This window comes from Haplochromis burtoni, unplaced genomic scaffold (assembly GCF_018398535.1).
Source record: "Haplochromis burtoni strain Fernald_Lab_line unplaced genomic scaffold, NCSU_Asbu1 Contig_250, whole genome shotgun sequence".
NCBI lineage: Eukaryota > Metazoa > Chordata > Actinopteri > Cichliformes > Cichlidae > Haplochromis > Haplochromis burtoni.
In genome coordinates, this window is record NW_024582611.1 from 725,931 (window position 1) to 739,031 (window position 13,101).

The 13,101-nt window shown below is 38.7% G+C and overlaps 1 protein-coding gene across 1 annotated transcript in view; it reads left to right on the plus strand.

The window, feature by feature from the left end:
• The window catches only part of LOC102293607 (solute carrier family 12 member 2), a 19,589-nt gene extending 6,862 nt beyond the window's left edge, over nt 1–12,727 (plus strand). Inside the window, exons 10-26 of the mRNA XM_005938648.2 lie at nt 157–305; nt 5,348–5,455; nt 5,625–5,748; nt 5,844–5,945; nt 6,232–6,387; nt 7,352–7,451; nt 7,748–7,859; nt 7,956–8,096; nt 8,181–8,287; nt 8,551–8,630; nt 8,703–8,843; nt 9,341–9,454; nt 9,723–9,834; nt 9,950–10,036; nt 10,389–10,524; nt 10,612–10,679; nt 12,079–12,727. Coding sequence (XP_005938710.1) covers nt 157–305; nt 5,348–5,455; nt 5,625–5,748; nt 5,844–5,945; nt 6,232–6,387; nt 7,352–7,451; nt 7,748–7,859; nt 7,956–8,096; nt 8,181–8,287; nt 8,551–8,630; nt 8,703–8,843; nt 9,341–9,454; nt 9,723–9,834; nt 9,950–10,036; nt 10,389–10,524; nt 10,612–10,679; nt 12,079–12,214 — 1,973 coding nt within the window. The 3' untranslated portion in view covers nt 12,215–12,727. The remainder of the gene's footprint in view (nt 1–156; nt 306–5,347; nt 5,456–5,624; nt 5,749–5,843; nt 5,946–6,231; nt 6,388–7,351; nt 7,452–7,747; nt 7,860–7,955; nt 8,097–8,180; nt 8,288–8,550; nt 8,631–8,702; nt 8,844–9,340; nt 9,455–9,722; nt 9,835–9,949; nt 10,037–10,388; nt 10,525–10,611; nt 10,680–12,078) is intronic.
• The last annotated feature ends 374 nt before the right edge of the window (nt 12,728–13,101 follow it).

A 13,101-nucleotide genomic window follows, 5' to 3' on the forward strand; every position in this document is an offset into this window, starting at 1 on the left:
ATAGATAGATAGATAGATAGATAGATAGATAGATAGATAGATAGATAGATAGATAGATAGATAGATAGATAGATAGATAGATAGATAGATAGATAAGCTTTGTATACATGTCACTTTACCGATTACTGATCTACATTCTGGTTGTGCCTCCTGCAGGCTCCTGTATTGTGAGAGATGCAACTGGTGACCACAATGACACAGTGAGCCCCACAGTGAACTGCACCGATGCTGCCTGCACGCTCGGCTATGATTTTTCCATCTGTAAGGAGGGAGGCTGTCCATTTGGCTTGATGAATGACTTCCAGGTAACACTGAAGCAGATGATCTTAACACTACCTGTTTTCTTGGTACTTACCATGTTGATTGTTCCAAAGATTATGGCGAACATAACACGATTCATAATTCATATCATAATTGTGACAATGACCAGTTTTGAGTTTGAGTATAACTTTGGCATAAAACTGTGTAAAATAAGCTATTTATAAAACCCTGCTTTGATGTGGGGATACTGCACGTTTACTTTATGACCACTGTGATAGGAATTATGAGATCTAATCAATTAAGTGCAAGATGCAAGGTGCTTGAATTATAAACAGGATGTCATGTTCCACAAACAGTGGGTTAAATTAGAAAGAAGCTGCATTAATAAAAGACAAAATTGTGCTTTTAGGAGGGAGAGAGGAAAATATATTTTGTTTCTCTTTTGGTTCACGGCCATTAATGACTAAACCCTCATTCATGCGCTATTATCTGTGAGTAAATATCAAAGCTGTTACCATCTGTGTAAGTAGATTTTTTGGCTCCCAGCTGCACATGTGAGACTATTTAAGTTTTTTATTTATTTATTTATTTTTATGATGAGCATCTTTTATGGATCAAGTGTGCGCACACCACTGGGAAGGATCTTAAGATTAAGTTCAAGTAAATGAGGGTCTGGAGCACCACCTGGTGCAGCATCCCTTCTTCCCCTTGTGGCTAAAGGCAGTTTATTTTGACTCAGCTGGATGTTTGGGCTCTTTGCTTTAATCCTAATCAGATGATTGCTTGGTGACGCTGCTAAAGGTCAGGGACTGAAATTGGTCCATTTCTTCCTGCTGCTATGAAATATTAAAAGTACTTTATGCTCAACTAGGGTACCGATGATTTCACCCCTGCAGAAAGATGCGTCGGGATACAAGCAGAGAAAAAAGTCAAACTTAATTTGTAGAGCACCTTTTCATGCAGGTCAGTCAGATCACTGACAAGCTGTTTATAGGCCGGAGCAAAACTAATTGTAAAAACACAGAAAGTAAAATAAAGTTTCAGTAGACTACAATTACACTACAATGAAAGAAATAAAATAAAAAGAGATTAAATAATATAATACTGGATAAATTGGATTAAAAGGAGAGCATCACAGATGAGTACACATAAACAAATACAATTAAACTGTAGTAAGTAAAGCAGAAAACATTAATAAAGTAAGTAATGTCTAAAGTACAACCAAGCCAGAATAGAACTGCTTTAAATTTACATTTAAAAATTTAGTTCAGTTTTATTTTGCATAGCGCCAACTCACAACAAAAGTTTTGGTTTTTTTAAATATAATAAAGAACTTACAAAAGAGAAAACACCAAGATACAAATGACCTCTATGAGCTGCACATGGCAACAGTTGGAAGGAAGAACTCACTTTTAACAGGAAGAGTCCTCCAGCTGAAACAGACTCAGCGAGGGGAGCAATGTACCATGACTGGTTAGGGTCTGCAGGGAAAGCGAAGTAAGAAAAGGAGAGGATCAAAAGAAACGATGAGGAAAATGTGTGTTAGAGTCGCAGCAAGTTGGGTGAGGTGACCAGAATGCCACCACCGTATGGAAATTGATGCTTTCAGCTGATATTAAGACACATTAAGAGATATTTATTGTTTACTTCAGTCAAAAATTCCAGACAATCCTAGGAAGTTGTATTACATAAAGTCGTTCGCACACAGGCAGCTTGACGTGAATTGAATCACCCACTTCTATTGTTTCCAGTGGAAGCCTACACACTGGCGTCAGTGCTGTGTCAGGATGCAAAACTGTCCCATTTCCTGTCGTCCACACACCTCCACAAAAACAGCTGTTTAATCAGACTGACAGCGTTTTTACACATAAATTGTGTGAGCAGTGGGTACTCGAAGACACAGACACACAGGTGAAAGTAGTCAAGACAAGTGAAGACTGAAAGACATAAAGCCAAAAAAGACACAAGTAAAAACTAACTACTCAGCAGGACAAGACTGACCGTAAGACTATAAGACAAGACTGACACAGTAAAGATGAGCATACAGACCAGGAAACACCAGGAGACAAAAAAACAATAATTAAAATTAAAATTAAAAAACAAATATCACCAGTCCAACTTCTGTGGAACCAAATCTCTCTGTAGCATAAAGCAACAATCCAAATTCAACAAACTATGATAAATGTATTCATTTTCTTGACTGAGCAATATGATGGCATATATGGCAAGACAACTGAAATCTCTGTATGCATTTTATGTGGACCAAACTCTATCTCAGAGGACTTTTTGAGACGTGCAACAATCTAATCCAAGATATTTTCATTTTATGGATTAAATTAAATGTCAGTAAACTGTCTATGTATATGTTTGACAGTCTGCACAGGCACTGGGTGCACATTTCTGCTGTTATTATGACTCGTTTACATAAGTCATACTTAAAAAATGGTACTTAACACGCGTGTGAATGAGCAAGACTGCTGCTCTGACCCTCTTTCATTGTATGTGCATGTAATGTAGATGGCTGGAGTGTGTGTGTCTGTGTGTGTGTGTGTGTCTGTGTGTGTGTGTGAACAAGAGAGAGAGATGAAGCTGTTCTCAAACAAAGTGCAGCAGAAATAATAGCGACTGTTGTTTTGAGTCACAAGGTTCTCGTGGCTCAGTGCTGAATGAGAGCATTGAAAACATCCACCTACACACACACACACACATACACATGCACACACAGAGCTCACTGACACTGATAGCGCTGACATGTTGCAGCACTACAGACCGAAGCAGCTGCTCGAGTTTCATTATTACTGTTGTTGAAGAAGAAAAGCAGATTGAATGAATCTGATCGTCTTTGACCCGATAATGCCTTTGAATCATATTTGCTACATGAGTTTCTGAGACCTCTGTCTCATCAGCATGATCAATACTTGCCATAATTTCTAAATGTTATGAACAAAACTCTTTTTTTGTCTAAAATTAACACCCAAGGTATCAATTGCGATACAAAAAATATATAATAAAAATATATCACACACAACATGATATAGGGAAAAAAAATGTGGATTTTGTTATAAGGGTTAATAAACATCTTAGTTCCAAAAAAATCTGAATTTTCTGCTTCATAATGATGCACCTCGTCCCAGTGAGTTGAGTCAGTCCTGCTTCAGAATACACTTTTAAAATCTCAGAGTTGCTTTCTCATGTGCAGAAATGTTCATGTGGATTGTGATTTTCACCAAAAACACACAAAAAACGTTCAGGACCTCCTACCCGACCTTGTAAGAACAAGCTGTTTCCAGCCATTTTTAGCTAAATTTTGATACCAGGACCATCTTCTAAGCATTATTTCAACTGTATTAAATACAATTTCTAATAAAGTCATGACTGAATACAATGGGTGTGAAATTTAAAAACAACATTGGTATTCAGACTTTCAATATAATGTTTCAAATATATCTGTGAAGGTTCTCAGTCATCCAGGTCATCGTAGTCAAAGGAGCTTGCAAAGAAAGGCGTCTGGACTTCTTTAAGTTGCTTGAAGACGTTTCACCTCTCATCCGAGAAGCTTCTTCAGTTCTAAGGTCAAATGGTGGAGAGTCCCAGATATAAACCTAGTGGGAGTTTCCCCCCGCAGAGGGACAAAAGACCCCCTGATGATCCTCTAATCCAAGGTGTGAAACTGGGCGTGGGTCCCAATCAGCCAGAGTTTCGGGTGTGTTCATTGTGAAACCTGGCCCCACCTTATCATGCGAATTCCTGAGGTCAGATGGCCCAGGATGTGAGTGGTCGTTAAGGCGTCTCGGGAGGGAACTCAAAACTGGATTATAGATGGCAGGTTTAAATCTGGGACTCCCCACCATTTGATCTTAGAACTGAAGAAGCTTCTCGGATGAGAGGTGAAACGTCTTCAAGCAACTTAAAGAACTCCAGGCGCTTTTCTTTGCAAGCTCCTTTGATTGTTTCAAATATACCATATTTGGTATATTTTTCTTGCAGCAGAAGGGCGGAGGGCACTAAAGTATCAATCAGTTAGGGGTGCTCAACTGAACATATGTGTCACAGTGGTTAATTAAAACTTTAGTAATATAAGTAAAAGTGTTATGACATCATGCGCCAAAAGAAAACTTTCACAAGTTAAAGGTAACAAAGTAACAAAATGCAAAACAAGCATCCACTGATTCTGAGATCTTCTGTGAGGGGTCAGCTATGACCGACAAAAATATATCTGCAGCCTATAACTTGGAAAACATTGTATTATGCAGGTATGCGTGCTTTCATGAACTATAATATTTGTGCTAAAATGGTGGGAAGATTTTTCAGACGTGTTTGATTTTATAGAAGAGTAACTAAAATTCAGAGGGGGACAGTTGTGTCACTTTGCCGTGCACATCTGTCAGAACCTCTGTCCCAGACATACCAATATTATCAGAGCAGAAAAAGCAATATTCAATCTCAAATATCAGGTTGTACAAGCAAATGTGTATAAGAATGTAAACAGAACCATTACTGAGATTGCAGTTTGTTGCATAAATTTAGGAAATGTGACGGTACTGTACTTGCGTTTCAGTGTTATCGCAGATGTGGCGGGATTGCTGGGGCTGTGTAAGGCAGCACAGGTGCAGCGACTTTAAAATGCTTCAATTTCTGCTTCATTTTAGTTTAGATTAAGCTTGAGTACTGTATGTGTTGTGCTGTCAAAAATGACAGAACATTACGTTTTAATAACAGATATTTAAATCGTCTGACAGAAACTTCAATACTGAACAGAGTTCATTTAGAAGCAAATTTACAGAAAACACCTCTGTGGAAATGGCACACGAGTGACATAAACAGAAGAAACACAGTCACACAGGTGGAATATTGAGTGAATTATTATTATAATAATAATAATTAATGAATTATTGAAAATAGAAGAAATGAAGGTCACACTGCACACCATCAATTATCTACAATAAAATCAGAGACTTTAAAACTCCACTAACATTGGCCAATGTATATAATCGATCTCTCAAAATACCTGAATCATGTGACTTTTTATATACTCTAGATGTTTATTGGTCAGTGTGACTTTAAAAGATGCTCCTATGTCGTGCAGGTTATGAGTCTGGTGTCGGCCTTCGGTCCTCTGATCACCGCGGGGATTTTCTCAGCCACTCTGTCGTCAGCTCTGGCCTCGCTCGTCAGTGCACCCAAAGTCTTCCAGGTCAGAACCATAAAGCTCCAATTTACTTCTGTTTCAGCTGTTTTCGGACTTATTTCCTCATCTGCCTGCTCCTGATTGTTTCAAAGTTGCTTGACGAACCTGCCAACATTACTTCTATATTTCTTAAACTGAGTGATTTCAAAGTTAATAAAAGCTGTATTTATTCCAGGCTCTCTGTAAGGACAACATCTATCCTGGACTTAGTGTGTTTGCAAAGGGTTATGGCAGGAACAATGAGCCGCTCCGTGGTTACGTTCTGACCTTCTGCATTGGTCTTGCCTTCATCCTGATTGGTAAGCTGTTTAAGTAAACCTTCAGTTCCTGCATATGAAACATAAAGAATAAAAATATCTACAAAAAAAAGTTAAACCTGTCTTTTGTCCACTAGCGGAGTTGAACATCATTGCTCCAATCATCTCCAACTTCTTTCTGGCCTCGTATGCTCTCATCAACTTCTCAGTTTTCCATGCCTCCCTGGCCAGCTCTCCAGGTAATCTGTGGAACTGTAAAGGAATTATGACTGGATTATAGATTATATGAAAATTACCATAGTGTTATGCTTGTATTTCTGAAAGTTTTCTCAATCTTCCTTGTCTTGACTCATCTCTTAATGGCATTTTAGCTAGTATACAAATTGGTGAATGATGTTTATAGTACAAAAAGTCCTTTGTTGTTGTTTTTTCACTGAACTAAACATAATTTCTATTAAAAACATCAAAAGAAATCCCTCTGTTTGGCCTGTTAACATCTGATCTACTCTCACCCCTCCACTACAGGGTGGCGCCCCAGCTTCAAATACTACAACATGTGGGTATCCCTTGCCGGGGCGATCCTGTGCTGCGTGGTGATGTTTGTCATTAACTGGTGGGCGGCCCTCGTTACGCTGCTCATTGTCCTCGCGCTCTACATCTACGTCAGTTACAAGAAACCTGGTAAGAAGACAATGGCACCACATTTGATCCTTTCCAAACTTCTAACAACGACCTGCTCGCCAATATGAAGCTCTGGGTCAGGTACTTCCAGCTGATTTCACGCGGCACCATTTAGTGGCCGTTTCTTTAATGGCTACTAAATGCTGGGCGTCACTAAAGAACATCTAAATACTCAACACCTCCCATTCTCTGGATGTCCGACTTCTTACGAGAATTAATGCACTGGTGTCATCCTCCAGTCACTGGGAAATTAAATAAAAATAGAGCAACTGCAGCAAAAAATAATAAATAAATAAATACAAATAAATAAAAAATGCATGGTACTGATACCTGAGCTCATGTCAGCTGACATATTTAATGTATGTAACTCTTAGTTGTGCCCATTCTTTACTTGAGCGTTTCCATGTTTATCCACTTTAAACTTTTGCTCCAGTAGGAATTTTTTGGCTTTTTAATCAATATGTTTGATTTCTCCCAACATTTTAAAAGAGATCTGTGTGTTAATTTAAATGGTGCAATGAACAGAATAATAATCATAATCTTATGAATGAAAGTTTTCTGGCCTACTTCAGTTTTGACTCTGTATAGGTTCTGCATCTTGGCTTTTACGAGCTATCTGAGGAATTCAAGCAGCTCATGGAAAACAAACTAAATATAATCACTTAATAAACTGTGATGTATTATTTAAAACATATAATGCAAAGCAGTTAACATTAGTCCCACCTGCACGACCTGCAACAATACTTACTGTATTAACATATTGCATATACTGTATTATGCACTTTTACTTTCTTTAATGTTTATCTTGCTTTATCTTATTACGAATTCATCTTTTATATGCTGCAATTAATGATAACGACCATGATGATGATGATGATGATGATGACTATCATTATTATATTGTGGACAATTGAACTCCATGAGCTGACCAATCTACTCAAATTCAAACTGCTGTTTCCTCTAGATGTGAACTGGGGTTCATCCACTCAGGCTCTGATCTACAACCAAGCTCTGACTCACTGCCTGAACCTCACCGGAGTCGAGGACCACGTTAAAAACTTCAGGTCAGCATGAAGCTTTGAGTGGAGCTGAACTCATGGACTAAAAGTGACTGAAACAAAAACCAAACCCCACCTTTAACTCTAAACATGCTGACCTGGTAGATGTTACAAGGTTAATTCTCGGCACTCGTTACCAACACAAAGGCATTCAGTAGTAACAGTGGAAACTTGGCTCTAACTGAATTTAAATGATCAAAATTTAATCCAATTTTAAAAGTAATTATTTAAACCAAAATAACCTGACTTCTTGTTTTAAAACTACCTAAACTTGACCTTCTGTATAAAATGTATATTGACAGGCCGCAGTGTTTGGTGTTGGCGGGCTATCCAAACGCTCGTCCCGCTCTGCTTCAGTTGGTGAATTCTTTCACCAAGAACGTCAGCCTCATGGTCTCCGGCCACGTCAGAACTGTACGTACCAAATGTCGTCTGTTAGGTCTGCATGTTACGCTTTCTTTCACATGGCTGAAACGTTTTGTGCTTCATCTCCTCCCACTCCTGCGTCAGGTGTCCCGTCGGTCGAACTTTAGGGAGCTATATCAGGATTATGCCCGCTGTCAGCGCTACCTCAACAAAAAACGCATCAAGGCTTTTTATGCTCCTGTTTTTTCAGACAACTTGAGGCACGGAGCTCAGTTACTCCTGCAGGTACAGAAGAAGCCTTCTTTTTGCACCCTTCATCTCATATATTAAAGTCACCATTTACAAATATGTGTTTCCTCCCCATGCTAGGCTGTTGGTTTAGGTCGTCTGAAACCCAACACGCTGGTCATGGGTTTCAAGAACAACTGGAGTGATGGAAACATGAGAGATGTGGAGAATTACATCAACACTATACAGTAAGGGCTAATGCGTCTTTTTAAAGAGCTACCAACAACCAATTTTACAATCATACTGTTTTTTGTAGTGCTGTTATCATTAATCGCGTTAAAATGACGTTAACGCCATGTAGGCTCTCTCTATCAGATTGTAATGTTAAAAGTTAAGGTTAAAAAAGTGGACTAATCTTTGTCTTTGATGCAATTTTGCAGCTGAGGTTCTGCATCACACTTGGAGTCATTTTTGTATAGCGTTTCATTTATTTATTAATTTTTAATTCCAGTGATGCCTTCGACCTTTTGTTCGGTGTGGTAATCCTGCGGCTGCAGGAAGGACTGGATATTTCTCACATCCAGGGACAAGGTACGTCTGTCTTTTTCTTCATATCCATCACTTTGTCTACCTTCTGTTTATACTGTGTTTGTACCCCTGCAGACGAACTGCTATCATCCCATGAGAAGCCTCCAGTCATCACTAAGGATGTGCTGATTTCTGTCATTCCGGCTAAAGACTCAGATTCTGACTCCTGTCCTTCAAAAACCACCAGCAACCAGAGCAGCCCGCTCATCACGAGAGGTAAACAGTGAGGAAGAATTAAAATTATACCTCAGCTTAGCCTATTGCTCTAATGTTTACTTTTTATACAACTCTCACTGTCACAGGACTTGTTGTTCTTATATTTTATTGAAGTATTTCCATTTTAAGGCAGCTCATCGTTAGCGGTGAACAAAAAGGAAGAAATTAAATTGATCTCTTTTTCTTTTCTAGCCATGTGCTATGCTATGGAAATTATTTAAAATCAGCAATGATTGAAATTGACTGACTTCTCGTCCAAAAAACATTTGGCACAATCCCTGCACAGTCTCACGGCTAAGCTTGTGAAATATTCCATTGATTTATGTTTCTAGCATTTTTCTAGCAGCAAAAGTATATAAAAAATTAATTATTTGAACAGCTAAGGCTCTGTTTTATTATACTGTACTGTTGTGAACCCTGGTGATACAGCTCAGGAGCTTTTGTGTTTCTTTGACTTTACCTTGTCTTCTGCTCTTCCATGTGACGTCGCCTACCAGAGACCAAGTCTCCTCTGAGCCTGACCGACCAGCGTCTGTTGGAGAGCAGTCAGCAGTTTAAGAAGAAACAGGGCAAAGGAACCATTGATGTGTGGTGGCTCTTTGATGATGGAGGTTAGTGTTCTCATTGTTATATGAAAATAAAAACATATCTGCTGAACTGACTTTGGGTCCTATGATTCTGTCAAAAAGTCTAAACATAGCTAACTGTTGGTTGTGCTTTTCGATTCATACGTGTCACTGTCGTAAAAAGTAAGGTGAAAAATTAATAGACTTAAAAAACATTCAAATCTGTGGTTCCCTGATCTATACTGGAAAACAGATTTTTGTTCAGTTTGGGTTTTTTAATGACCTGTATAATCTCTGATGTGTTGGTTTGCAGGCCTGACTCTGCTGATCCCCTACTTGCTGACCAACAGGAGTAAGTGGGGCGACTGCAGGATCCGCGTGTTCATCGGCGGAAAGATTAACCGCATCGACCACGACCGCCGAGCGTGAGTCAACAGCTGCTTATCCACCTATGCCAAGCAATAAACTTTACTTTACTACAAACTTGACTTTATATCCACATACATTTATTATTGTGTTTTTGTTTTTATGTCACGTCAGGATGGCCACGCTGCTCAGCAGGTTCAGAATCGACTTCTCTGACATAAACGTCCTCGGTGACATCAACACCAAACCCAAGAAACACAAGTAAGTCCTCTGAAACTTCCTGAGCTCAGCAGCTTTGATCACTATGGATTTACACTAAACACTATTGTGTTTTTAATGTCTTTAGCGTCTGTGTTACGTGTGTAAATTGCTTACAAAGTGTTGGAAAGCCAAAGTCAAAAGGTGAATGATTTGTTCATGAATTCTTTTTTTTAATTTATCGATTACTTGATGACCGTGAAAGTCAACATGTAGAAAGTTTGTAATATTAAAAGTTTAAGTGCTTTGAAATATTTTTTTAAATGTTCTTTAGAATGAAGCATCATGTGGGGAGGATGAAACTGATAGCGCTAATCTAAAAACCTAATGTATGTGTTTTGTTTTGTTTTTACAGTAAGCTCACCTTTAAGGAGCTGATCGAGCCGTACAGGCTGAAGGAAGATGACATGGAGCAGGAGGCTGCTGAGAGGCTGAAGGCCCAGGAGCCCTGGAGGATCACTGACAACGAACTGGAGCTGTACAAGGCCAAGGTCTGTCCTCATGTTGCAGACACACTCAGACCAATCACAGTGCTCTGTTCAAGTGGTTTATGTAAATATACTGTGTGTTACTTTCAGACCAATCGTCAGATCAGGTTGAACGAGCTGCTGAAGGAACACTCCAGCACTGCCAAACTCATCGTCATGTAAGAACTTCGTAATAACTTTGTCATCATCGTGTCATCATTTGTTTTAATTTACAGACAAACTCGCATTTAAAAAGCCTGGTTAACCCGGCTGCTCATTTCCATGAATCAGGTGTTTCTGTGTGAGCTTGCATCTTCTCCCTGTGCCTGTGTGTGTTCCCTCTGGGTACTCCAGCTTCTTCCCACACTCCAAAGACGTGCGTGTCATGTTAACTGGTGATTCTAAATACACCGTGGGTGTGAATATGAGCATACAGCTGTCTATGTTGAAGTGGTGACTTGTCCAGTGTCCAGTGTGCACAACAGTGTCTTTGGATCCTGGAATACTCACAACCAAAACAATCATTAATTGACAAAATGATGCATGACAAGCCAATCACTGCTTGTATGGACACCACTTTCCGCAAAATGAAATAAAACCATAAGAGGCCAAATTAAATTCTTAGAACAATGAAAAAGAACACCAGTGAACTTACAAAAGCTTTGGACATTTAGCAAATGCACCAGGGGGATGTTAAAGAAGAACAATCTCCAGGAGAAAGGCATAAGTTCCAAGTTCAACCATAAAGAGAAGACGCCAATGAAAGAAAATACAGAGGATTCACCACAACCATTTATCAAACTCAAGAACAACAAGTTAAACTTCACCGAAAAAACCTTCACCAATTCTGAAGCAGCATTCTGTCTGTTCAAGTCAACCTGTAACAAAGCGACAACAGTGTGGAGAAGTCCTGGAACCATGTTTTATGCTTCGGAGCCGAAGCATAAAACAGCAGCAGCAGCAGAGCCGGTGTGACGCAAGGGCATGCATGGCTTCCATCCATGTGTGCAGCAGATTGTGAAACATCTTCCATCACAGTATTAAAAAAGGCATTTTATATATGATTGTGTTAACTTGTCCAACTAAACTGGAACCCAAAAAACAGTTAGCTATCCTGCGGATTTAAAGTTGAGAGTCTGAAATTTTGACTATATCTTAAACTTAGATACTGAAGAAATCTTAAGACACTGATGACACTCAGGGAACTTCAGAAGCATTAAAGTGGATGATCCATAATGCTCTGAGCTCCAGAATTTATAGTTCATATTTTATAAGCTGTTCACGGTTAATTCAGTGCAGTTAATTGAAAAACAAACAAATATAGTTAAAATAATGAGACATAAAGTGTGACTCATCACAGCTGTTACATATAAAGTAAATTAGACCTCTCACATTGAACTTAACACGTCAAAATAATTTGACCTTTAAGCTTACATGTTAATTTAATGACATTAACTGCTCATAACTCATAATTACAAGATCATGCAGTCTTCTTTCTAACGCTGCTCTGGGTTTGATTTTGATATATATAAATATCATAAAAATTAAATTTTTCTTTCTCTCTCTGTGTGTGGCTAGGAGCATGCCTTTGGCAAGAAAGGGCACAGTGTCGAGCGCCCTCTACATGTGCTGGCTGGAAACTCTGTCCAAAGACCTCCCACCACTGCTGCTGGTGCGAGGAAACCACCAGAGCGTCCTCACCTTTTACTCCTAACACACACACACACACACACACACACACACACACACAGAGTCATACACCTACTCTGCTCACGCACAAACATACAGTGTGTCCTGCTCTCCATATTTATTACAGTATGAGAAAGCCTTCGTCTGCACAAAAACAGAAACGTCGTCGTGCTTTAAGCTTGTGAAACTGTCCAGCTGTGAAGGGAAAAATTATTAGGACTAATATCTTTTTCCACTTGTCTTAAATCGATTGTTTTTAACATGTTAATTAAACTCAGTCAACAGATTTGACCATAACACTAACAGGTTGCTTGTTCTGTTTCCTCTGTGAGTTTTATGTGAATGAGAGTAACTACAGGTAAATTCATGTAAAAGTTTATTTATAAGGATAAAAGTTTGGATTTGAGAATGTAAGCTTATGTGATTATAAAATGATGTTTTTATGGTTTTTCCCCACTGGGTTCACAAAGAGAGATGCTCCATCTTTGTTAACTTTATTTTGTACTTTATTTTAATAAAGGATTAACTAAAACATATGCTTTATTGAAGTTTGGTTTTTGTCAGCTTTATTCCTGTTCCTGTATTAGTGAAGTACTTAAAGTCAAAATCAGACAATAATCTCATCCTCAGCAATGTAACTTTAATCTGATGACACAATTCTTTAGTGAAGGGCTGAAAAAAACAATTCACATAAACTTTTTTTATTTGTATGAACTCCGTAAGATAGTGGCATTAGAGTAGAACAATGACATATACACTCAATAGCCACTTTATTAAGTATACCTTGCTAGTTGGACCAGCTTTCGACTTCAGAACGATCTTCATTTTTCATGACATAGATTTAACAAGATGATGAAAACAATCCTCAGAGAATTTTGTCCATGTTGACATGATCGCTTCACATTTGTCAGC